This window comes from Bos javanicus, chromosome 16 (genome assembly GCF_032452875.1).
Source record: "Bos javanicus breed banteng chromosome 16, ARS-OSU_banteng_1.0, whole genome shotgun sequence".
Classification (NCBI taxonomy): Eukaryota; Metazoa; Chordata; class Mammalia; order Artiodactyla; family Bovidae; genus Bos; species Bos javanicus.
In genome coordinates, this window is record NC_083883.1 from 58973779 (window position 1) to 59001220 (window position 27442).

The following is a 27442-nucleotide window of genomic DNA, read 5'->3' on the forward strand; positions in this document are numbered from 1 at the left end:
CGCCCACAGAAATACTGCACAGAGAGGCCACAGGGCAAGTCTAGAGTCAAGCAGCTACTCAGGAGGGGAGCCAGAATCAGCACACAGATCCAGCAAGGCTACGACCCCCAGACAATTCACTATTCACTCGCTGGGCCCGGTGAGGTCTTTGGAACCACTGTTCTCAGGAACACAGGGAAAGATTTGGTCTCTGGATGCACACATCTTTGATGGGAGCAGGTTCCCTGAGTGGGTGTGTTGGCAAAAGCCGGGAAGGAGAGACTCCAGAATCACAGGTGGCCTCTGGAACCCCTGTCCCTTGTTATCTGGAGATATTCTATTCATGTGAGTATCCTTCGACATGGAGCCTGTTTCCCACACTTACACACTCTACCTCCAGCCCACACCAGGTCCGAGCAGCAGATAGATATGCTACCAGAATGGCCCTCAGGCACTCAAATGCAATACCCAGAACTGGGCTTTCCACTTTCCCTCCAGTCCTGCTCTCCTGCCCACTTCCACTGCCCAATGAATGGCACTGCCGTCTCCTTGGTTTCCAAGTTCAAAAACCCCACCATGTCTAACTTTTCCTTCTCTCATAAGCCACGCCCTCCCTGACACCAGTGTCATGAGATCTTTTTCATTCTGTGTCTGAAATTTCTCTTACTCCACCCTCTGCCTCCCTACCTGTGTCCATCATCTCACCCGCAGACTATGGCCATAGCCTTCCACCCAGTCTCCCTGGTCAACACCCCACCCCTCCCCTACTCTCATCTAGCCTCCACACTGCCCTGGAGGGATGGTTCACGAAGCTGAGCAGACCAGGGAGTTGGCTCTTTAAAAACCTTCCATGATTCCAACCGATGTGTCAGGTCCAAGTCCTTCAGCCGAGGCAGGGGACTTTCTCCTGATCTTCCAGCCTTGTCTCTGAAGCAAACCACAGGCTTGCCCCGGAAGCTTGATTCTAGTAAACCATTCACTGCGCTCTGACTAGACAATTATAGTTTATGTCCCTGTGACTCTGCACATATTATTCCCTCCTCCACAGAATGCCATTTTGTCACCTTGTCAGCCTATTCTTCAGGTCTCAGCTCAAACAATATCTCCCTGTAAACACTTCCCTGAAGCCTTCAAGAAGAGATTCTCACCCATTCCTTGCTCTCCCTCCAGCCCTCCTGCACCCTGCTGTTCCAGCCCTCCTCACACACTGCTGTCACTGTTCACAGGAGCTTGCCACTGCTCTCCTGTGACAGCAACGACTTGCTACCCAGCCTCTTGTCTCTCTGGTCCTTCTGCAGCATCAACCCATCACCCAGCATCTCTACCCGACTTCACAATTTCCAGGGGTTCCCTTTGACCTACAGTGGTGGTGGCTGTTTAGTTGCTAAGTCGTGTCTGACTCTTACCACCCCATGGACAGTAGCCTGCCAGGCTCCTCTGTCCATGGTATTCTCCAGGCAAGAATACTGGAGGGGATTGCCATCTCCTTCTCCAGAGTATCTCCCCAACCCAGAAATCAAACTCAGGTCTCCTGAATTGTAGGCAGATTCTTTACCGACTGAGCTACAAGGCTTAAATGCATTTGACCTACAGAACCAAGTGCAAACCCAGTAAATGGTTTGCATGGTCCTCTGGCAGCTAGCCTGTTACCCACCCACATCCCTCATCTCCTGGTGTGCCTGTTTATGCCATACTGAACTCCTTTTCCTTGCTTGAAAATGCCATGTTCTTTGGTGCTTTCAAGGCTTTGTATTGCTCTTTTCCTCTACTGAAATGCCCTTCCCCTAGATTTTTCTCTTTCAAGAAATTCTATACATTGTATACAAACCAAGGCTAATTATTTTCTCCTTTTTTTGTCTCCTTTTGCTGCCAGGTAGAATTAACTGTTCTCTCTTCTGAGTACTCATTTTACTTTATTTATATTATTAAATTAAGCCTTATCACTGTGCCATGTTTTCATGTTTCTACTACCGATCACAAAGCCTGACCCATGGCGTGTGGGTTATAAAATTTCCTGCTGGCCTGATTGATGTATCCAGTTCAATTCAACAAACACTGGCAAGCATCTATTACAGGCAAAATCCCTCACTAGGCACTTTGGAAAAATAAATTAGACATGCCCATCCATAAGAAGCTTACAGTCTAGTTAATCGCAACAAACAGTTGATTCACTAGGAGAGCTTGGTATTTTAAAAGGAATAGTTTTATGCTGCAAAGAAACTCATTCTAATTCATTACTATAGATTTTCCTAGGCAGGGTTTTATTAAAGCAGAAACCTACCCTGCTTTGCTGTGGCCTAGGATTGATGAGTCTAGGTCAACTCTCTGCTGTATAGAAATATGTAATGAGGGTCAAAGGTCTATATTCTCACCTCAGGGATACTGGGACATCAGAGATTAGGTGGCCCAGAGCCCCACTGATCTCTTGAGGAAAGTGGTGGGAAGAACTTTTGTACTGATAGCAGCAGAGCCTGCAGAAACCGGAAGTAAGGAATTCACAGAGCTTCTTTCAATCTCTGGGAAGAATTTCTCAGTATGTCACGAACTTGAGTGGAGGTGGGAGAGAGCCAAAAGATAGGTGTCTACTAAGGGGCATCGGTTGATTACTGGTTGGGGGAAAGGTTACTGACTATAACACAAGGTGAGGTCAAATACCCTCCAATACATCTCGAGGACCCCCTGTCTAAAATTACTTAAGATGAAATGCTGTAGAAACCCCAAGTTTCCACTGTAAAGAGTTCTAACAGCAACACAGTAGAGATCTCATAATGCCTTGTCAGTCACCGTAAGAGTACATTTTAATATAACTTAGCCCTGTGCATGAGGTATTGCTCACCCATTTAACATGGAAACGGAGGCTCAGAGAAGTTGTTGTCCTTATCTAATATCACACAGCAAGTAAATGGTGAAGCTGATTGGTGCCTGAACACAGACCTCCCTCAGCAATGATGACGGTGAGACCTCAAGGTCAAAGGCAGTGGCAGCCACAGCTGCGACAGCCACACCTGAAACCACTGAACATCAGGGTGGGGAGGCGTGGGCTGCGGCTGCATGGTGGACAACTCTATCAATGCTGAGGAGAATGAACGAACCAAGCCAGGTCCTGCCAGGAGAAGGGAGGGGACTTGGACAGTGGGGGTCCTGTGATTCTGCTGGGTGGATGATTAAAGGCCAAAAACCATTCCACATGTTTTTTCAGGCCACATGGTTCCTCAACTATCCCACCCCCTAAGGCCTGTCTGTCTCACTCAATCTCAGGATGGCTGGGTAAGCATGGGTACATATGTTGTCTATTTTTCACATAACACACTTTATCAACTTTATTTCCTGTGTCTAAACAGCAAACTATGACTCCTGAGGCTTCCAGAAGGAATTGAGAGTCTTCTGACCAAGAAACAGCCTTTCAAACAACCTGGAAACCTGTTTGAGAGTGCCATTATCTGGGAGAGATGATTCTCTGAAGTCTTCCACGCTGGCTCTTCCTTCCTCCTTAGAAGGAGATGCCAATCTTCCTGCAGAAACTGGCTTTAGTCGCCAGAGCCCCCACCTAGACCCAGCACCTCTGCAGCTCCTCGCCTCCTCTCTCCACTGCCCCTCTCTCCCCACTTTCCCCTCCAGCCTTCCTACCTCTACTGCGCCTTCGGCTCCGTGAGGGGTCGGTGTAAAAGGTCAGTTGGGGGTCATTTTCTGCCTCTGTGCTAGAATCCCCTTCAGGGTTCAGGAAGGCGGAACCAGCTGTAGTCAAAAGACAAGAGCAAAGAAACAGTGTCTTCAGTTTTGTCTTCATGACACCAAATCACTGGGCAAGCTCAAGGGAAAAACGAGAGCAGGGTGACTGACAGTCTGGGAGGATTAGCCACAGAGACCAGAGCTTCCGGATACACAGATGTATTGGAGAAGTGGATCTTTATGTGACGGCCATCACTGGAGCCCTATCTCCACCCAGCCCATCCTCCTACCGAGGAGGGCCACCTGCCAGAGAAGGACGGTGTGGATGGCAGGTGGACAAGGGGAAAAGGGAAAGTGTCTTCATTACACGTCATGATTCTGGTGGATAGAGATTGGAATCATGTCTTAAGGGGCACATGTCTGTATGTCTTAATATCTATATTTTTTCTGGTTCTAGGTTTAATATATACTCAATGTGGAAAAGAGAGAAAAAAGTCAAAAGATCCCAAAATGCATAAAAGGAACAACCTTGATGTCCTCTAAATCGGAGAAAGACTCTGTGAACATTTGATGAATGCACCCTGTCTTTTTTCTGATACAGAAGCAGATAAAGGTTTTTTTAAAATTCCCCTTAAAAATGGCATCCTGCTGTACCTTCTATTTTATAACATCATTTTCCCCCATTGAATAGATTGTGGGCTACTTTCCATATTAACAGATATAGATCTACAGTATCATCTTAAGTCACTGGACGGGAGACAGATGTACAGGTAGTTAAGCAATTCTCCACTGATGGACACTTAAGCTATTTCCAATTTTTCGCTCTTTTAAACAATGTTGTGATGAACAGTCTTTTACACACATCTTTGCACACTTGTCCAGTTATTTACTAAGGATAAATTCTCACCAGTGAAATTACTTGGTCAAAAGAATTGTGTGTATTTACATTTTTGGTAAGTAGCACTCAGCAGGCCTGCAGAAATACTGCTCAGGGACTTCCCTAGCGGTCCAGTAGTTAAGACTCCACCTTGAAGTGCTGGGGAGTGTGGGTTTGGTCCCTGGTTAGGGAGTGGGGCCCCACAAACCATGGGGAGACTAGGTCTGTGTGCCATCAGTGAGGATCCCTCATGTTGCATCTGGGACCTGACACAGCCAAATAAATAAAATTGTAGTTGGAAAGAAAATAAAATAAAGGCAGGAGAGCTGGAAGACATAAAAAAAAAAAAAGAAAAAGAAATACTGCTCAAATACAGTCATCCTAGCCATGCTTGAGAGGGGGTCAAGGATATTAGTGGCCCTGCCTCCCCTGATATTAAGGAAGCCACCTTTAAGCCCTCATATAAGACATGGATACCTCTTGCTTTGTTGTTGATCCTCTTTCTCTGGCTACTCGAGGTGTGAGAGAGCAGAGTGGCCTGCTGGTGGTTGGAGTCCACGGGGCTGGTGGCGATGATATTATCTTTATACTTGTTCATCAGCGACAGCTTGGCATTGTCACTTCCTGAATAAGGAAAGGTCAAGGCAGAAACTTGAAGAGAAAAAGTGGAAAGAAAGTGAGAGCAAGGAAATCTGCATGAACCAGGTAGATAGGGTTTCATAGAAATTGAAATGGGAAAGCTTTAAAGTGAGAGACTGGAAGAGATTAAAATACTTCTCTTTGATTTCTAGGGGATGACAGAGTTATAAAAGAAGGTGTGAAGAAAGGAAATCCAATTCAACCACTTCTGTATTGCCAGGGTCACCATGTGTGGCCGTTTGGTGAGAGAGAGACTGCAGATTTCTTTCCTTTGGTAAGAACAAGGTTTGACAAAAATTTGAATTTCAGTGCATTCAGACAGAACTTGCCCCCTCTCTGTCATCCCAGTCTGGACCATTCCCTATCGTCTGACAGCTGGCTCTCTCACATGTTCGTGCTATCTGCTGTTCCCCAAGCCTCTAGTCATATGGCTACTCGGTGGGCTTAGCACTATGGCAGGTGCTATGAAAAATAAGAGGTATTAAAGATATGTCCCCCTACTCTCCAGGAATTTCTGACTTTAAATCTTATTAAGTCATTCCTAGTCTTAGGGAATCTTCTCTAGATAAGCAGAATGGAAACCTCCATGATGCAATTTCACTCTTTTCAAGCCCCACTGAAAGTCCATACACTGTAAGCAAGATTCATTTCAAAAAATGTCTTCTCCAAAGATAATTGGGCAGTTCCTTGAAGGATCATTGCCTTGGGATTTTATCAACAGATAGTTGTTATTTATAGAAGTATGAGAGAGAGAGGCTATAAATGAAAAGTACAGTCTTTTCCTCTCTGCATTTTATCGACCTTGGTCTTGCTCAGCCACATTAGGTCCAAGACTCTTCTATACTCAGCGTTTCACAGATATACAAAGTGTCTAAGGTCAAACGGTTTGCTTGCATTCCTCAATTTTCTTTGAAGAAGTACATCTCTTGTAAAGACCACAGAGGTTATAGGCAAGGCAGAACAACTTTCCCAGGCCAAAGTCTCAGGAGTCACAGAAAAGAACAGATACCTCTGTCCCCTCCATGTCAATGGAAAATTAAATTGCCCACACAAACATACGACCTGCAAAAATGTCATACACATCTTTCTTGCTATCTCTTATTTCCCTGAGGATTGCTCATTGCATATGAAAAAGCTTCTAACCCACTCTTCTGTTGGATATTAAAGTACCTCTGCTTCCCAACCTAGATGTCCATCAACAGATGAGTGGATAAAGAAGATGTGGTACATATGAACAAAGGAATATTACTCAGCCATAAAAAGAACAAATTTGAGTCAGTTCTAGTGAGGTGAATGAACCTAGAACACAGAGTGAAGTAAGTCAGAAAGAGAAAAGCAAACATCATGTATTAATGCACATAAATGGAATCTAGGAAACTGGTACTGATGAGCCTATTTGCAGGACGTAATGGAGACACAGATACAGAGAACAAACTTGTGGACACAGCAGGGGAAGGAGAGAGTGGGATGAATGGAGAAAGTAGCATTGTCATATATATACTACCATGTGTGAAACAGATAGCTGGTGAGAAGTTGTTCTATAACACAGGGAGAGCCTGGTGCTCTTTAACTACCTGGAGGGATGGGCTGGGGGCAGGGGAGGGAGGCTCAAGAGGGAGGCAATAAATGTGTAATTATGGCTGATTCGCCTTGTTACATGGAAGAAACCAATACAACATTGTAAAGCAATTCTCTTTCGATTAAAAAATAAATTAAAAGATTTTTTTTCAAAGTATCTCTGTTTTCAGTGCCAAGTGGAAATGGAGAGGAATCCAATTTATCCTTGTACTGATTTTCTATATTAGAAGACAGCTCCCATCATAGCAAGAGAAAGCTTATTCTTCTTGCCCACTTGGGAAAGGGCCCTGGCTCATCTCAATATGTACGTATGACAATCAACCATGAAATTAGAGAACAGCTGTTCCCTAGCGCCCCCTAAAGCCACGAGATGAGAACGGAGTCACCCACCTGGCGTGAGGTCCATCCCTGCCTTCTCGTTACAGCCCTGCAGGGAGTCAAGGGTGCGGGTGACCTGGCTGGCAAAGTCCTCCCCTCCGTTCATGCACTCCCGCTGCAGGTGGTGGCGCAGGTCGGTGATGTCGTACTCGTAGCCGTCCAGGATAGGCGTCTCCCGGATGCTCAGGGTGCCGCTAGAGTTGTGGCCCTGCACACGGGCGTTGCGCAGACTCTCCCGCCCGTGCCCGCCAATGAGCACGGAAGGAATGTAGTGAATCTCGTTGGCCGCCTCGGCGCTGGCACTCTTCTGGGGTTGGGGGACCCGGCGGCGCTTGCACCAGCGCCGGCGAGTGTACAGGATCATCACCAGGCATAAGATAGACAGCAGCAGTGCGATCATGCCACCCTGGGAAGGAGGACAGCAAATGGACAGTGAAAACAGGTGAGCTCCTCCCACCAAGAGGCGTCGACCCCTCCCATTGTCACCATCCATCACTCACCCATTTATTTATTCATTCATTCACTGAGGTGCAGTAAGTACTTAGAGCAAGCTTCACTCAGCAGCACAGGGACAAGTCTGCTGTGATCAGCGTTCAAGGTGAAAGAAAAATGGAACTGGGGTAATCACACATCATTTCAAGTGATCCACAGTTGCTTCTGGCTTAGCAAACAATTTAAAGAAGAAAGAAGTCTTTGTGATTGTGTGTATATGTCTGTGTGTGTGATTTCAGCTGCTGAAATAAGGGAGAAGGTTTGTTAAGGTAGATCTGCTGCATGTAAAGCTGGTTTCAGGCCAGTTTTTTGGCAGTGGAATGGCAACTAGTTTCTTCCTCTTTCACATCTTAAAATCAATCACGTACAGATTCTAACTCTGGCTCCACCAACAGTCAACAAGTCCTATAAATCTGAAACCTCAGATTCCCATCTGTATAGTGGAGAAGGTACCATTTACCCTCGCAGGGTGGGTTAAGGAATGTTACGGAACTATGCAGAGTATCTAATGGAGTGTACTACAGGGCATCAAGGATGTCAGCCCAACCTTAAATGTCTCCCAAGTGCCCAGGCAGGAGAAAACCAGCGACCTAACCAAAGAGAAGTTTACATCCATCAGAAACTCACAACCAAGTGTGCAGAGAAATCTCATCATTCGAACGTGACTTTGGGGGTTACTGCTGCTTTAGGAGACAGCTTTCTCCCACTCCACAGTCTTGAGTGACGTTTCATCCTTGCTCTCGCTCAAGAGAAGGGACTCCACCTTCTCTGTCAGATGGGCAGAGGAGTTTCCTTCTGAACTTTCTGGTGCCCCAAGGCCATCCTCTGAGGCCATCACTTAAAAACCTGAACACCACTCAGTTTTCTGTCAGAGATGAGGATGTAGTTTTTGGTGAGACTGAACATCTCTCGCCTTGACATGCACCCGGGGCAGGATTTGGAGGGAAGCTTGCAGGCACATCACTGCACAGCACTCAGTGGGCATAAATCTTTCCCGTGCACAATCTGTATTCACTCCCTTTATTTTGGTCAATATCCCTCCAAACCTATTTCATTTGGTGGGAGTGTGCCAAATGGTTCTGCTCTCAACCTTGGGCTTCAATCACTGCCACCCCATCATATAGGCTAGAGATGAAAACCCTCTATTAATTCCCAGGGACCCACCCACACAAGGCTGGGTCAAGATGATTCCCTTGAATGTATTAGAGGGGGCCTTTTCCAGTCTCATAATAATTATGTCTTGGATTTATAAAGTTCCTCTCCCTGTAAATATTCCCATTTATCCTCCCTCTCCCCCCACCATTACTGTGAGCAAAGGAGCATGTGTACACATGCATACACACACATACACAATGTTGTTGCTTTCACACAGGCAGCTCAGAGAGCTGACAAGAAGCAACCATCAGCTCCCAAATGACAGGTCATGTCAGGTGGGTTTTGGGGGACCATACACTGGCCTCCAGGTTTTCACATTTTTATTTTATCTGCATAACCCTTTCTCCTGGTGCGATCTCTCAAGCAAACACAGAGAAAGCAGGAATATGAAGCTGCTCAGGTTACAGTGGGCTTCCCTTATAGCTCAGTCTGTAAAGAATCCACCTGCAATGAAGGAGACCTCGGTTCAATTCCTGGGTCGGGAAGATCCAGTGGAGAAGGGATAGGCTACCCATTCCAGTATTCTTGGGTTTTCCTTGTGGCTCAGCTGGTAAAGAATACACCTGCAATGCAGGAGACCTAGGTTCGATCCCAAGGGAAAGGCTACCCACTCCAGTATTCTGGCCTGGAGAATTCCATGGACTATATAGTCCATGGGGTCGCAGAGTTGGACATGACTGAGTGACTTTCACTTTCAGATTACAGTGGGAGTCCACAGCCACACGTACTAGGTCCAGGCTAAGCACCGAACCTGGTCCCTCCTGGCAGCCCTGCAGATGTGCGCACAGAGCCCCTGGGGCACCTCACTGGGTGTCCTCAGTGGAAGGAAGTTCTGCATCTATCTGCTGAGAATGAGTGTTTGAGTCCAATCCAATGGTTTTTCGGCAGACCCTTTATCTCAGAGTCAGACCCACTATCCTTTCCTTCACCCCACACTGAAACTGCAACAACAGGTAATTAAGCCACTCAGAAGGAATAACTACCCAAGCAAGAGAAGTTGTCAGACACTGAATTAAGTTAGCTAAAGCTTGAGGTAATTTTATTCCCTAAAGAGCTGTAAGGGGAGCATAAACATCAGTCTCCCAGGAATGGTTGAAGCACCATCTAATGCCCTGGGTGAGGTCTTCAGGCGCCCCTTCCTCTCTGATTCTCCTTTCAGGTGCTCACAACGGGGCTGTGATAAGATCCAGGACATAACTTCATGCCCCATATTATGCAGGAATAAAGCAAGATCAGTGGTCTGTTATGGGGTTTTACTATGTATCAGACATTTGCCCCCAGTGCTCTACACTTTAAAGGTAGGGTCAACAATTTCCCCATTTTACATTTGAAAAGGCTTGAGCACAGAGGCTGAATAACTTGCCCAAGGCCACAGAGCAAGTGAATCATAGGACTGGAATAGAACCAAAACAACTCCCACTCCAGAGCCTACCTGCTTAACCATGAAGCTGCAGTCATTCTGAGTGAGCTCTGCTCACTAGAGACATACACAGCCTGGCATCTATCTCATGAATTGTAAGAGGACAGAGAAAGTATGGCTGATTCCACCTAGATCCACCCTAACTTCTTGAAGAAAAAACAGAAACTACTCAAAGTGCACATCTGGCTGACAAAGAGGCACTACTGCAAACAAAGGACCTGGCACCAAGCACCTACTCAGCGTCCAACTCAAGGTTAGTCTGCAGGGTAAAGACAGCAGGTACATCTCAAAGTCTCTGTGTTAAAATAAGCCTGTGCATCACACACTACTACATGCCTGGAGGATACCATTAGACTCTCTCAACTTAGCTGCGTTTTCCACATAGAAATCTATGTTCTCTCCTAACTGCAAGATCCAGTAAAAATCTTCGGACTCAGGTCCTCCTTTTCTGAAGAAATAAAGGCAGAGAAACTACAAAACTTGGCAGTGCAGAACTAGTTCTACACCCAGATCCTCTTCCACTGATCTTTTCACGGCCCTATTTTGTCAGGCTCATCTGAAGTCCCCTCAGGGGCTTCCCTAGTGGCTCAGTGGTAAAGAATCTGCCTGCCAGTGCAGGAAACATGTGTTCAATCCTAGTCTGGGAGGAACCCACATGCCGCAGAGAACTAAGCCTGTGCACCACAACTACTGAGCCAGCACTCTAGAGCCCACGTGCTGAACTACTGAGCCCGCGTGCTGCAGCTGCTGAGCCCATGTGCCCTAGAGCCCACGCTCCTCAACAGGAGAAGCCACCACAATGAGAACCTGCACGCTGCAACTAGGGAGTAGCCCCTACTTGCTGCAAAAATAAAATAAATAAATACAATTATTTTTTTTTTTACAAAAAGGATTGCTAAAAAATAAAAAAGTCCCCTCTACCATGTAGGAGCCTAGATACCTCAATTAGCAATATTTTATACTAATTTTTTAAAAAATAAGCCATAGGGAGCTAGAACACAAGTTTTCATTTGGCTAAGCCAGTTCATTTAGCATGTCTAGTACTGCTTTAGCAAAACATTCCCTCTGCGTAGAGTCACTGACTTCAGATGACCTCAGCTTTTTAATAATCTGTTACCAGTAATGATCTCCAGCCATCAGGTGAAACTCAGCAAAGGCATATGAAAAAATATTCACAGTCACTCAAGCTGTGGAAAGGCCTCTCTGCATCAATAACCCAAACTGACGGCAGGTGTCACAACACCTTGCTATGACTTGCTAATTGTGGACTATTACCGAAATAATAATATGCATAAGTTATATGATAATAATTTGTAATATTATTTAATAATAATATTTTGCAATAATAATTTGTAAAATCACCACACACAAATCCCCTGACTGTTTATCTGCTCTATCCAGTGAGGAGGGTAAAGGTAGGTGAACTGTATGTGCAGGGCCTCCTCTATTCTGGGAAAAGGCATGGGTGTAGCCACTTTGATAATGTTCTTTCTATGGTGAGGTCTCAGAAAGCCGATGCTCAAATTCCATCGCTTTTGCATTCTCATGATAAACCATAGTTCTCTGATGTTATCATTAATCCTTGTACTTCTACTGGGGATTTCAAGCAGTTTCCATGTCACAGATACTCTAAGACTTTTCTTTCAAATAATCTAATGAAACCAACAGGTGGTAGATGAATGGAAAGAAAGCCCAGGCCAAGAAGGGCTAGGAGCTTAATAACCAAATCAAAAAGAGCAAGGTGAGTTGTACAATCTTCTTGTCTGACAAAAGACAATTTGTTGGCAAACTTATGGTTACCAAAGGGGAAAGAGGAGAGTGATAAAATAGGAGCTTGGGATTAGCAGATATAAACTACTATATATAAAACAGATACAGACTTCCCTGGCGGTCAGTCGTTAACTTTGCCTCCCAATGCAGTGGGTGTATGGGTTTGATTCCTGGTTGGGGAAATTAAGATCCCACATGCCTAGTGACCAAAAAAACCAAAACAAAAACAGAAGCAATTCTGTAACAAACTCAAGACACTCAAAGACATTAAAAATAGTCCACATCAAAAAAAAAAAAACCTGTAAAAAATAAAATATATAAACAGGGTCCTACTGTGTAGCACAGGGAACTATGTTCAGTGTCTTATAATAACCTACAATGTAAAAAAATCTGAAAAAAATATATACAACTCACTCACTTTGCTACATCTGAAACTAACATAACATTGTAAATCAACTATACTGTAATTTAAAGAAAGGAAGTCTTTTGAGAGGAACAAACTTCCTCCAAGCATTCAACTCCATTAGAATAGACTTGCCCATGGCTTGTGAACAGGAGCACAGAGATGATCGCTGTGGGCAAGGTCGTCCCTCAGGCTTCACAGAGGGTGCACAGTTCTTCGTATACCTACCCCTGGCTTTGAGCTTTGGCATCACCTTAGCTGTGCTCAGAGTATGTACTTCATTTATGTGTTAAGTTTGGTTTTTACGGCATTAAAAACAAAACAAACAGAACAAGCATTAAGGTACACATGGACCCAACTGACAAGTAACAAATGCAAACTTTGAACATTTAAAAAAAATAACACCAATGGCAAGATACGGAATTATTGTGTTCTTTATTCATTGTTTCATGAGATTTCTGATTATTCTATTGATTTCGCTCAAAACTGTTACAATTTTGTATCTAGAAGTTTGTTTGGGGTCTATGGGATCTCCACATCTATTAATAAGATGCTTACAAAAGATGGCATTAAAAATATATTTTTCTTTAAAAAATCAATAAATCATTTCTAGCAGCTGTAATAGAGATCAAACAAATGAAATCAGCTTTTATTTCATCATGAAACTGGCATTTCTGGCACTTAGCTGAGAGAGTAGTATGAGGTTTGTCAGACAATTTGCAGATTTTGGAATATTTATGTAACTGTTTTATATAACATTGCTGGTGACTGCTCAGGGATAGAAAATTCGAGGCAGATTTCCCTTTTATGCTCATCTCAGTCATGTAGGCCAACCACAAGACTGTCTCATTATCTGACCTGCCTATCTGTCCTGCGTCTGGGTCATTTCTCTCTCCCTAACCCTTACTTGTCCTTCAAAGTCAGTGATATAACTCAGCCAATTCTTGTCTATGTTATGGAACCATCCACAGAATGCTTCACGTAACTAACCACAAGTATTTTTATCTTTGATTTGCTTGTTGTTCTCATCTGTTAGATTACAGACTTCATGGGAGCAGAGGACACCAAGCTCCATGGTCAATCGCAGCACCTTCCGTGAAGTAGGTGTTCAATAGTTGTGGGAGGAAGAGGTGGAAGAAGGGAGGGAGGAAAGAAGGAGAGAAGGAGGGAAGGAAGGAAGTGAAGGTCAACTTTGAATAACTTTCAATATGGACATCACTTCCATGCCTGCAAACAAAGCTTATATAAGTCCGTTGTTTATGTGACTCACTCATTCAACTCATCACTCAATCATTCAACAAGTATTTACTCACTTCAGAATTTTTCTGATGGTCACTGTTATGGGGATTCTGCAGTGACTAATAAAGGTATAGGTCCTGATGCCACCTGGTTTACATTAGAGGAAACAATCTTTATAATTTGGTTTTTAAAGGTAATTGAAAATTTGTAGGCACAAAAGGAAGACAAAAAAACAGATCACAAGGCCTATAAATAGATTGCCATGACTTCTCTTATAACAGAAGACAGTATGATAGGTAAAGACATCTCAGACTGAGGAGATACTCTAGGTATCATGCCAGGGGCCAGTAGAACCCTTCCATTATCCTAAATCAGTGTCCTGTGATCAGCAAATCCCATCATAAACAATCTGGATTTATCACATTTCACCAAAGTTTAGGGAGTCACCTGGGTTTTGTGGACCCTTGGCAGGGAAATGGGAAAGCTGAGATTAAGTTTCCAGCTACCATCTGTCAAGGCGCTGCAGCCAATCAATCAGTTCACATTTCAAAGCTTTGCTTGGCCCTAGGAGTAACCAGAAGAGTGAATCTGAGACATAATTAATTATCCCTCAAGGCAATTGGATACACTGAATTCAAATTATATTCCTTTAGGAATTAAATGGTGGTTAAAAAAAAAAAGAATCAAACAGACAAGTTTGGTGGCCTGTGTCACCTACTTTTCCCCAAAACTAAGCCCAAAGATCTAGGGCAAAGGCCCTCTTTCATATATAACAGTGATCATTCCTGTCTGTCTCCAGCTTTCAAAGAAGACAGACTGAGAGGAGAAAAACTGTGTGGCCCATATGGTAATGCTGGTCACTTCCTAATCTAGATCAAAATATCCCAGGGGTAGGGAATGGATAAGGTGAATGTTCAAGGTCCCATCCACTCCTGTGCTTCTCTGAGTCCAGTGAAAAACTACACTGGGTTTCCAGTAGCAGGAAAGTCACCAATAAAACAGCAGAATTAACCTGCAGCACAATTCTGGGCACCTGACAGCCTCTTTGAACCTACCCCGGCCTTCATCTATCAAAGGAGAGGATTAAAAGAAATGCACTGATTCTTCCAAATTGGAAATTTCCTTATTATAACACTGACCCCTGTCAAAATGGAAACAGTTCTAAACTGGTGAAGTGGGTGTGTGTGCTAAGTCACTTCGGTCGTGTCCAACTTATTGTGAGCCCATGGACTGCAGCCCGCCGGGCTCCTCTGTCCGTGGGATTCTCCAGGCAAGAATACTGGAATGGGTTGCCTTGTCCTCCTCCAGGGGATCTTCCCAACCCAAGGATCAAACCTGTGTCTCTTCTGTCTAACCTTCATTGGCAGGCGGGTGCTTTACCACTAGCGCCACCTGGGAAGCCCACTGGTAAACTAATGGTGGAAAGAAATATTTGAGAGCTCTTCTCGCCCAGCAGTGCCAGAAACTACAGATCAAAGAACTGATCCTTCAGAGGGGGGCCATCAACTTCATCCAGCCAGCGAAGCCCTGATAAGCAGACCCACCACCTTCCCCAAAGGCACAATAAGGCCTTGCAAGTCAGAAGATGCCATTGAAATTGTAGTGACATGTTGACCGTCAGGATCCCTTTACTGCTAGGAGTCCCCAAACTAGAATAGAAAGCCCCTTGGTTTGCTTTTCTGGAAGATTCTCTTCTCTGTGGTGGCTGATCAATAGAAATCCACTATCCTCTGTCTAGGCTTCCCTGATGGCTCACTGGTAAAGAATCCTCCTGCAATGCAAGACATGTAGGAGATGTGGGTTCAATTGCTGGGTCGAGAAGATCCCTTGGAGCAGGAAATGGCAACCCACTCCAGTATCTTGCTGGGAAAATCCCATGGACAGAGGAGGCTGGTGGGCTACAGTCCATGGGGTCACAAAGAGTCGGACAGGACTGAAGTGACTAAGACAGATCTTCTGCCCATCTACTTCCCAAATGGAAGACAAGAGCTACATGTTAAGCATATTAAGTAACGGGCTCAATTTATAAATTATTAGGAACTTTACCTCCTCTTGAGGGTTTGCTGAAGTCTTTAATCGTGTTAAAATGCTTGCCAGTTGCCATGGGCCACCACGTTAATTAAGAGGCTTCAATATTCCTCTGGGGGTTCTGATGAGAATTGCACATCCCACTGGAAGGGGACAGACCCACACCACATGGTTAGTCTCTCACTGGGTCCTGCTGCCACGAGATGCTTCAGAACCCCTTCCCCAGCTTTCTAGAACCAAGTATCTAAAATGCAGGGAAGACATAATGATGTCCCCCAAGATTTCTCATTAAAATGCCATTTGAGGGTAAAGAAAGGGACTAGACAACCTTCCATACATAAACAAGAGACAAACTCTAAGCTCAAGAGCCCCCCAGGTTAGGCAAGTTGATATCTAAGGGATCTCCCAATCCAAGATGGCTATGAGTATGAAGTTCTTTTCAAGAGGAAACTCAACTTTAGAGCTTTTTTTTTTTTTTTCCGCAGGTCTAAAAGTTTTTATTCTGTTAGGTTTGATCACAGTCTTTCTTCTTTAATCTGGTAATTTTGTCTTCAATTTCTTTATGAGGTTTCAGGAGTTTCATCTAATGAGAGCCTGAAGCTCTGCAGGGAAAGTGTCTGGAGGCTAGCATGCTGGAGTCAGCTTGGGCTATTTCAAGTTGTCCTCTTTCAGGTTCTTTTTATAGAGTTGCTTTTTTCGTTCTTGGGATTTTTCTTACCTCTGAGCCTTGACTTTGCTGTCCCAAAGTGAAAGCAAGGGAGTACATTTGTTCATAAGGAGCTCAGAGCTCTCTGATCACTAGTAGCTTGGGGTATCTGCCTGGGTACATATGTACCTGCTTGGGTACATATTCATCACTATCAGTCTCTAAACCAGTGAAGATTTGAAAGGTCTTTTTCATCCCCAGCTAACAACTGAGATGGGCCATTAAAGGCTGCAGGATTCAGGAGATTCCTCCTAGTGAGGGGACAAGGGACAGTTTGCCTTAATAAGGCTGAGGTCTAGTGGAGCCGGATGAAGCAGGCTGACAGAAGCAGCTTGCCATGGACTGGGTTCTCCAGGCCCAAGGCTCCCTTCATGGATCCCCTAATTCCAAAGATTGGCAGAGTGAGAGAGTCGAGTGGAACGACCAGGTGACTGGGCAAAGCTGAGGTCTTCCACTCCCTCTGGCTGTAGACTTAGCAAATTTCTGAGAGATGCTGCTGCTGAGTCAAACATTACGGATGGGCCCCCAATCAGTGCTGTGTTGAGAGTCTGGCCGCATGTGTGACCCACCGTGTAGGTATGTGCGTGCATACACGTGCACTAATGGGTACATTGTGCATGATGACCAGGCTGGGAGATAAAGGGGCCCACACAGAAGCAAAAGCACTCCAGGTCGCTGCCTCAGCAACCCATGGGCAGAGCGGTGTGAGACAGGCTCCCAGCCTGTCAGAACTTCACAAGCCGAGCATGAAGCCAATAAATAAATATCTCCAGCTGGATAATGCTCCATGCCTATTCTTGGCCACGTTCCTTTCCCCCTTTCCTCTTTGTTTTTATGCAGTAGGTGATCTTGGTGAAATAAAATAATAACAATAATCTGTTCCATTAGGGTCAAACATTAAGGGAATTATTGAACAAGTAACAGAAGAGACAGCTGGCACCTCTATGCTAATGACCACTAGACTTTAACCTTCTTTCTCTCTGACCATAATGGAGTAGCTAAATCCCTCTTCTTCCCATCTCCCCTAAACATCAGGCAGCCCAGCCCAAGGCAAGAAGAGCAGGTCTCAGAGACCTTAACAGCTCTGTGGGCAGCAGCTGGGGCTGAGCAAATGAAAATCAACATTAACATTAGTTGCTGAGAGCAGGCCTTATGCAAGACCCCTATGGAGATTCCAATGGCCTGTGGGAGCTCCACTGACTTTAGATGAAAAAAGCTGACATGTCCAGATCTCCCTGACTTGGGTACATATTCATCATTAAGTCCCTAAGTGAAGTCGCTCAGTCATGGCCGACTCTTTGCGACCCCGTGGACAGTAGCCCACCAGGCTCCTCCATTCATGGGATTCTCCAGGCAAGAATACTGGAGTGGGTTGCCATTTTCTTTTCCAGGTGATCTTCCCGACCCAGGGATCGAACCCAGGTCTCCCGCATTGCCAGAAGATGCTTTAACCTCTGAACCAGCAGGGAAGCCCACTATCACTCTCTAAATCAGTGAAGATTTGAAAGGTCTTTTCCCTCCCCAGCTAACAACTGAGATGGACCATTAAAGGCTTCAAGATTCAGGAGATGCCTCCTAGTGAGGGGACAGGTGAAAGGCCCTTCACATAGGTGTGGGCCTCGATCATATTTCTGTCCCACACACAGAGGTCCAACTTTATCGTCATGATTGCCACGAGGTCTGGTGTGGCAGGGAGGGTCTAGCCAAGTGTTCAGGAGCCCTGCCAGGGTTCTCTTTCACAGCAGAACATCCACTGGCTCCATGTCTGTACTCAGAGAGGTGATAATCCTACAGAGCTGATGCTTAGCTTTATAAAGATCTCAGAAGCTACAAACCACTATAAAAGCAGTTCCCAGCTTCCTATAGCAATCCCATTGCTGCTGCTGCTGCTAAGTCGCTTCAGTCATGTCCGACTCTGTGCGACCCCAGAGACGGCAGCCCGCCAGGCTCCTCTGTCCCTGGGATTCTCCAGGCAAGAACACTGGAGTGGGTTGCCATTTCCTTCTCCAATGCATGAAAGTGGAAAGTGAAAGTGAAGTCCCTCAGTTGTGTCCGATTCCTAGGGACCCCATGGACTGCAGCCTACCAGGCTCCTCCGTCCATGGGATTTTCCAGGCAAGAGTACTAGAGTAGGGAGCCATTGCCTTCTCCCATTACGTATGTGTAATTCCTTCCCTGAATTCTTGCCTTATTTTGCAATTCTATGTTCACACTGCCTTATTCCTATAGTATCGGTATGATAAGGAAATAATAACAACTACCATGTGTGAAGTATTTACTGTGTGCCAAACACAGTGAATGGTGAACTACATTCATTATTTAACCCTACGAATAAATATAGGTAGTAGAAATTACCATTTTCATTTTTAGATGAGGAAACAGATGATCAGAGGGGTTAAATCATTTGCCCAAGTTTACATGGTATTATGAGGCCAAACAGAGACTCAATCACTGATCTGAACGATGCTGTTTTATGACCCTGTTGAGCAGAAAGGGGTCCAGCACTGTAGCCTGGGCCACATTTCCCCACTTTACATCTTCTCTAAATTAAACCCAGGGGTCTTTCTCCTACCCCTAACTCTTAGGGGTGTTCAATAAGGATTCCCAAATGTCTACACTCAGTACTATCTTCACTGCCTACCCCAGAGGCCCCCAACCTTCTTCAGTTAAACTGATCAGTTAATGTGATCACTGGGTTGACCAAATGCATAATTTCAAGCAATACTTTAGTTGTGCCAAGGGTGGCCATACTTACTGGGCTGTCATTTTGACATTGGAAGGGAAAACCAGTGGGGACATCTATTCTTGGGTGGGTGTTTTCTAAATGAAATCAAACATCTTCCGGGTCAACAGGTACATATGCTCAGCTATTTCCTTGAGAACAGTCTGCCACACTTGCACATAAGCTCAGGTCTCTCTTTACTGTCTGCAAGCCCTTGTTCTGGAGTCAGAGCCCTAAGAGGAGCAGTAGACATGTTCCATAATATAACAACACATGTAGAAGACAGACTGGGGAGAAAATGTGGGACTTTATCACTTTCAGAGAAATTAGAACCTGCATCAGTCAGTTCATCCAAAAGACTACTAGCCAACAGATTTGGAAAAGGGATGTGAAACCCTGCAGGTCATGTTTTGCATTAAGACCCAAACAATGATAATGGTTACTCCCAATGCAAATCATTTGTAGTGGTGGTTGTTGTTTAGTTGCTAAGTTGTATCTGACTCTTTGCAACCCCATGGACTGTAGCTTGCCAGGCTCCTCTGTCCATGGGATGTCCCAAGCAAGAGTACTGAAGTGCATTGCCCTTTCCTTCTCCAGGGAATCTTCCCAGCCCAGGGATTGAATGCACATCTCCTGCATTGGCAGGCAGGTTCTTTACCACTAAGCCACCAGGGAAGATCCGCAACTCATTTAATGCTGATCAAATACAGAGGTTAGCAAAACTCCTATCCATGGCTTTCTGCTCATAAAGCTCTTCTAACCTGTAACTTATTTGACCCACAATGCTGAGGAGAATAACAGGCATTCATTGTCTTATAACACTCCATGGTCTTGTTACATCTCTTGTAACACTCCAGTTGCAACTCAATCTTGGCACCAAGTGATATGCATAATAGAGCTGAAGAACTGTAGCAAAGGAACAGGTGAGGGAATCAAAGACTAGAGGTGATGCTGACATAAACACGACTAGTGTATCATACATTCAAATTCCTCCCAAACCCCTCACTCCTTGCCAGTGAGCTTTGTCTGACAGCAAAGAGGGGAGAGAGAGGGAAGATTGACAGTCAAAAGGGTCTCTTCTTGGGCCATACAAGTGCTGTGGCCCTTGTTTCTCCCTGCTAAAAAAATTATTATAATTCATTTCTCTGGAACTAATCAAGCACAAAATCTGGAGAAGAGGCCTGGTTTGTGAAGGTAATCTCCGAGCAAGACACTGACGTTCTCATTAGGGCAGGCTTCATTAAACCACCAGTTCCAACATCAGCAGCATATTGTCTTCAGCTAATTAGGTTTTTGCTGGCAAAGCCATTGTACAAGTCTCTAAATCCTTCCCATCATTAATTTAAAAAACACACAACATCGGCCCTGATCAGCCTCCTCCCTCGCTAGCATCCCACCCACCAGAGCCTCTCTGCATGCTGTCAGCTTTGTTCTTCTGGTTTCCCAGGATTTCTCTCTTGTATCGGGCTTTGGGTGGGTGTGTGGAGGGTGATGAGGTGGAGTAGGGAACCTGACACCTGTAAGCTTGATTTCTTCACTAGTTGATCATGTCTCGCTTTGGTCCTGTCCAGACGCCAGTGATGCATACCAGGACGTGGGGTGCAGGCCCAGTGCTCACCAGCAAAGATGGGCCAGAGTAAAGGGAAATTGGAAGTTGAACCCGTCTCTGTCTTACCCCACCCATGGAAAGTGACAAAAGGCGGAACTCTGCTATTGTTTTGATTTACTGATCAGCAGCTTGATCACGCAGAGTGAATCCACAGGTCAGCCTGATCTGGCCAGAGACGCTCACATGATACAGAAACAGTCAGGGTTTCGTGCTTCCAAGACAACTGAATGAAGCAGGCATCATCCACCGAGCAAATGCATAATTCTCTACCCTAAGCAGGCATGTTTTCCTGACCCCACGGAGGCCATCCCAAGCCAGGCTGAAACATCATTATGACTGAATTTGAATCATGGCATTCATGAGTTTTCACTTTTCTACTTTTTTAATAGTAGTGACTTATTTATTTTTTGAAATATATATATGACTGTTCCAGGTCTTAGTTGAGGCATGAGAACTCTTGGTTTTGTCCCGTAGGATCTAGTTCTCTGACCAGGGATCGAACCTGGGTCCCCCTGCATTGGAAGTGCAGAGTCTTAGCCACTGGACCAGCAAGGAGGCCCCAACAGTAGTGATTTTTTTTTTCCTGTTCTTAGCATTCAGTTCAACTGTAAGGGAGGGAAGGGCAGAAAAAGAACAGGACGGGGTGATAGCATCGTCCATGCTCATCTCTGAGCCTCTGTGCCCTCTCCCTTCTCTGACATACTCTTCCCACCCTCTTCCATCTCAGTCCTTCATACCCTAATAAGTCCCAGCATAAGTTCATCTGCTTCCTGAAACCTATTTTGATTACTCCAATCCTCAGACATGCCATTCTCTCCCAACATTGAAAACACATAAGAGCTTTTCTTAATTAATCTCCAATCCCCAATTCTGCTGTTTCCCATAACATAGCTCTGACTAGACTTGCAGGCAGAGACCATGGCTTAAAAACTCAATACAGAGTCAGCCTTCGCAAAGGGCCCCACCCAGAACTGACCCTCCGTCAACAGTGCAGTGCTTGATTCATTACAGGGAGCCACGTTCAGCTGGCTTGGTGAAGCTGATAAAGCACAAAAAGCATGACGTCTACACCATCAGCTCAGAATTAAGGTTTCCATCTGGAAGCCCTCTTTTCTCAGCTGGCTTCTTGGCCAACCCTCAGATGCTCCCTTGGCTGGAAAGCCTCCCAGAACGGAGTCAGTTGCAGTAGGGTATCTGCTGCCTCAAGATATTTAAAAGGGAGGTCCATGATACATCATCCAGGGGATACTAACTGTGTTTTCAGAAAGCATGACGGCTTCTACCAACCCAGCCTCATTCTAGCTCGGATCTTTCTGTACCATTAGCAAGCCATCAGGAGACGGCAGAGGGCTTGCTGAAGCTGACAGCGATGCTTTTCAAGAAAAAGTGAACCGACCTGTGCTTGGTTCTGACTGTTCATGCTGTCCTCCACAGAGCTCCGCATGAATACAGTCTCATCGCCAGAGAGGTCAGAGACATCTGTTACCACATTTATAAAACATCTATTTAGTACCTAATCATAGGAAGAGCTATACTGTGTGCTTTACAAAAAGAATAGTGTAAAAGTTCCTTTTCTAGAAACTAAAGTTTTAATTTTTGTGTTTTTAATAATTATGCATTTTTTTGTTTTTAATAATATATGCATTTTTTGTATTACCAGATGGCTTAATTGATAAAGAATCCACCTACCAATGGAGGAGATGTGGGTTCACTCCTTGGGTCGGGAAGATCCCCTGGAGAAGGAAATAGCAACTCACTCCTGTATTCTTGCCTGGAAAATTCTATGGACAGAGGAGCCCCACAGGCTACAGTTCATGGGGCCGCGAAAGAGTCAGACACAATTTAGTGGCGAAACGACAACATTTATATATGTATATATAAAATGTATATTATATACATATGTTTACATTTGTACTTGTAGTTTTGCAGAGTGACCACAGGTAAGATGGAGAAGTTCTCGCTCACTCTGTTCTGCAGTTGGGGAAATTAAATTTGCCTTAGCAAGAGGGCTACACAATGTCAGGACCAACACTTTGCACCAATTCTCTCTGCCATCACACCATGACAAATGTGGGCCGCACCCTGGATAGACCTCACAGGCACACCGGGGGTTTGATGTACTCCCAGCACCAGCCAGAACTCCATTTTTTCCCTCTCTGTCAAGAAGCTGCACCAGAATGCAAGTTGAGTGCGAATGACCTTATTACAGGTCATTTATAACGTTGACTCCACTCTAATGGAAAAAAGGAAACCAGTCACAAATTTCAGCACTTTACCTATTATTAGTATCAAATTCACTTGCCACACTTTACAATTGATGGGGTCATGGCATTGTGGCTGCAAACTGCAGAGGTGTGAATATAGCCACTGAGGACAGGGGGAAAAAAAGTTGTTTTTTTTTTCCCCCTAGGAGCCTAGCTTTACCCAGAAGGCTGGATCAGGGACTGTTGTAGCTTCAGGTTCCAGGTGGGGGTCGGAGGGAGGGGAGGCCTCTTCATCGTACAACACCAGGTGATGCCACCTCGGTCCTCACAATATGCCATGTAATGCTCACAACTCAAGTTCTCACTCTGAGAATCTTTCATGGCAATCTTGCCTGGTGTCAGTTAAAACAAACATTTAGTATAAACACATACAGAGAGAAGGTCCTGTGACCTGGCCAGTGCTGGTGTGTGTTAGTCTTCCCTGAGTTCCTTTTCCATGACAATGTGGAGGAAAGAAGAGAGGCGAGGGTTTAGTGGAGGGAAAGGAGCCCCAGCAACGAGAGAGGAGCCCTGAGGAGAACATCCCCCAAAGGTCCTGCAACACAGAGCAAGGGGCACCGACTGAGCACCTGGGCCCAGTCCTGGCAGTGCCACGTCCCAGGCATTTGGCCCTTTGGCCTCTGTGAGCCCAGCTTGCTCCACCTTCCTCACGGGGTCGTCTCTTCATTCCCAGAGTCCCTTTCGGCCAGGCCTACGGGTGGGACACAGTCGCGAGGCCATCACATTCTGGGGAGACAGACTCCCGTAAGGATGGGACCAGGGCAGAATTATGCACCAGGAATTGCCCAGGCAGGACCCATCATAGAGGGAAGGGGGCTCAGGAGCGCCTCTTAGGGGAAGTCATGGACAAATTTTAAAAACAGTCATTAGAAGTGACCCGGTTTGGAGAAGACGAGAGACATTTTACATCAAAAGTACAGTGAAATCATGTGCTAAGTCACTTTAGTTGTGTTGGACTTTGTGATGCCATAGGCTGTAGTCCGCCAGACTCCTCCATCCATGGCATTCTCCAGGCAAGAATACTGGAGTGGATTGCCATGCCCTCCTCCAGGGGATCTTCCCAACCAGGGATGAAACCTGTCTCTTATGTCTTCTGCATTGGCAGGTGGGTTCTTTGCCACTAATGCCACCTGGGAATAAATGTATTAAATAGCAAGAGAGATCCAACGAAGATGAATGAGCTAGTCAGTGTGGCTAGAAGAGAGAGCGGACACAGCGAGGAACCGTGGGAGAGGAGGGTCAGGTCATGAGAGTTGCAACCTCTCAGAGTTTACCCTCCAGAGTGGAGGAACAAACCCATGCGTTTCACTGGGGACACTGTCGAAGCTGGATTTCACTAGGGACGGCCCAGCGACAGTGAGAGGGGGCTTTTGAGGGGATGGAGTCAGAATGCAGCGTGAACAGGTAGAAAACTCCTGCAGCAGTCAGGTGAGAGGTGATCGGGGACCTGTATCAGCGGTGGTGCTAGGGAGGCAAAGAAGAGAGGGATTCTAGAGACTTTCGGGAAAATCAAATGAGCAGAGCTTGGTGTCAGATGGAATGAGGAGGGAAAGGGAGGAGAGGGGATGATGCTGGTGGTCCTTGCCCAAGAGAGGCAGAGAACACAAGAGGTGGGGAGGATGGTGGGGAAGGTATATGCTACATTTCACCAAATTCATGCAGTTCGGAATGTATGTGAGACACCCGCATACAGATAGATCTGTAAGTCAGAAGCTTGAGGGAGAGAAGCCAGGGCTGGAGAGAGAGATAGATGGAAGGACCAAGGGGAAAACACACGATACAAACAAATAATATTCATTCCACAAACACCAACTGGGGATGTATCTTGTGTGAAGCGTTGTGCTGGTAGCTGTAAGAAATACAAAGATGAATCAGACTCAGACCAGATCCTGCCATTTAGGAGCCTAGTAGAGAAGAAAAGAGTCATCAAAATTCAAACACATTGGAAAGAGATAGATACCAGCCATGAGAGGCGCTCAGAGAAATTTTTCCTGGTGGTCCAGCCATAGGAAATCAAGAAGGCACGGTCTCTGGTTGAGAGATTAGGGGAGGTGCCAGGGGGTGATGTTTAAGGGAGGACATAAAAGATAGGTACGATTTGCATACGTACACGTGGAAGGGAATGGAGGGCACAAGGGGACAATGCCAAGGCCGGGGCAGGTACACTGAACAGGATAGTGCAGAAAGGGGGATCCTGGGCCAGAGAATGAACAGGAAGATTGAGATCCTTCTGTTCCCAGACAATACAATGCTCTGTTTCTGTGGGTGATTTGCAAGCAAAATGACAATCTTTCTCCTTTGTGATCCTGCTGTTGCTGCTGCTGCTGCAAAGTCGCTTCAGTCGTGTCTGACTCTGTATGACCCCATAGTCAGTAGCCCACCAGGCTCCTCCATCCCTGAGATTCTCCAGGCAAGAATACTGGAGTCAGTTGCCAGTTCCTTCTCCAATGCATGCATGCATGCTAAGTCGCTCAGTCATGTCCAACTCTATGAGACCCTATGGACAGCAGCCCATCAGGCTTATCTATACACAGGATTCTCTAGGCAAGAATACTGGAGTGGGTTGCCATTTCCTACAACCCTAGTGACCTGAAATGATGTTACTTGGGTAATGCAGCATTTAGCATGAATGCTGGTGAACAATGTCTGGATGTAGACACAGCCCTTCAAAAGTGCTCACAGTATCACACAGAAATAGTTACATGGCCCACTTCCCACTCCAACTTTTTTCATTAGATAAAACTACGTAAAAATGCACATCGAATCCAAGCTTGAGCAAAGAGGTAAAGGAACTCACTGGCGTGTAGGAGAGGGAAGCAGGGAAGAGGAAGACAGCTGAATGCCCAGTGCCTCAGAGAGGACCTCGAGCAACTTCCTGATTCCTGGTAGAAATCCAGCATTGCCTTGTCCCGGTCCCCATGCTGAGGACCAGGGAACCCACCAGGAAGGGGAGTCTGGCAGGTACCCTGTAAGTCCCTGTACTATCAGTCGGCAAAGCAAGGTCCCCTATCCTGTCAGGACTTTTCTTTCCAAAGCAGATTTTTCCCCCTAACTGCTGTCCTGAGAACAGAGCTCACAGGGCAACTGAGGCCCTCAGGTGAGGAGGAAATATAAAACCACTGGCTCAGCAGTGCTCGCCAGGAATCCAGCTGCCTCTGAAGTCATTTTAGATAGGAGGATAAAGATCCCCTTCTTAGAACATCCCAAGTCCTCTAGAGGTGATTCCTCATGCTCTGTGTGACACTTCCCCTTACCAAATCCCCCAAGCTGGACACTGGGGGCCCTTTCCATGACCTGATCCCTCACATGGTCCAAGGACCACTCCATCCTGGAGCACTTCCTGCCAGCCAAGATGGGGCACATCTAGGGAGACTCCCTGGGGACTGTGAGAAGCAGAGGGGGCTAAGCACAGGGGCCCTGGGCCAGCAGTTCAGCAAGACTCCAGGGTGACTGCAGAGTAGTCCCAGTGGGCCACAGGAAAGGGGTCACAGTGACCAAACTCTTTTCAATGGATCACCATGGGACAGCTCCCTCCCAGGGCAGAAGTGCATCCATCAACCCAACCTATAGGCACAGAAGCCCACCCCTGACCCCATAGATCCTCATCTTACACTCATAAATGGAAAAAAGAAGAGTAGAGTTGCTTCAGGGGATGGAATAAAGTTTCTTTATCTATTATTCTGAAGTCTATTTTAACCAGGGATTGCTACTATCCCATACATCCTTCACTCTCATTCCTAGAAGGTATGAGCTGCAGACAACTTGAAGGTCATCTAGGCTGGGCTTCCCAAGGCACAGTCCCTGAAGCCCTTCTAGTGTTCCTGATTGATGGCATGCCAATGGCTGGTAAAAGTGTTAAACATTTTTATTTCATAAAACGTTTTTTTTTTCCTAGCATATTTTGAAATAATGAACTATTACTTCAGACCCATGGTTTTGTTGGCAGTTTCATCTAAGATAAAGCTAAAATAAGTTCAAACCGAAAAAGACAGTCAATTTAAATAAAAATATTCTGAAAACACTAACACAGATTGTATAAAAATTTGGCAAAAAAAAAAAAAAAAAAACTCTGAATGCCTAAAGTTTTGAAAACATTCATTTACAGATAAGAAAATTGAGGTTCAGGATGGTGAAGGAGCTTGCCTGAGGTTTCACAAACTTTCAAAAGGACTAGACTGGACACCTCCTGACTTCTTACTTAGTGGTCTTATCCAGCATGAGGCTGCTGGTCTACTTGGCCTTTTTTTTTTTTTTTAAGAGATTTAGATGTGGACTATTTTTAAAGTCTCTTCTCCAGTAGCATATTGGGCATCTACCAACTTGGGGAGTTCATCTTTCAGTGTCATATCTTTTAGCCTTTTCATACTGTTTATGGGGTTCTCAAGGCAAGAATACTGGAGTAGTTTGCCATTCTCTTCTCCACTGGACCATGTTTTGTCAGAACTCTCCACTATGACCTGTCATCTTACATGACCCTACATGGCATGGCTCATAGTTTCATTGAGTTAGACAAG

The 27442-nt window shown here is 45.4% G+C and overlaps 1 protein-coding gene across 2 annotated transcripts in view; it reads right to left on the reverse strand.

Moving 5' to 3' along the window:
- Positions 1-27442, reverse strand: part of ASTN1 (astrotactin 1) — a 356850-nt gene that overhangs the window by 190535 nt on the left and 138873 nt on the right. The window contains exons 3-5 of one of the 2 annotated variants that reach the window (XM_061383285.1): positions 7133-7526; positions 5003-5149; positions 3607-3714 (exon numbers count right to left, since the gene is read on the reverse strand). In XM_061383285.1, coding sequence (XP_061239269.1) covers positions 3607-3714; positions 5003-5149; positions 7133-7526 — 649 coding nt within the window. The remainder of the gene's footprint in view (positions 1-3606; positions 3715-5002; positions 5150-7132; positions 7527-27442) is intronic. The other variant, XM_061383286.1, reaches the window with a different exon arrangement.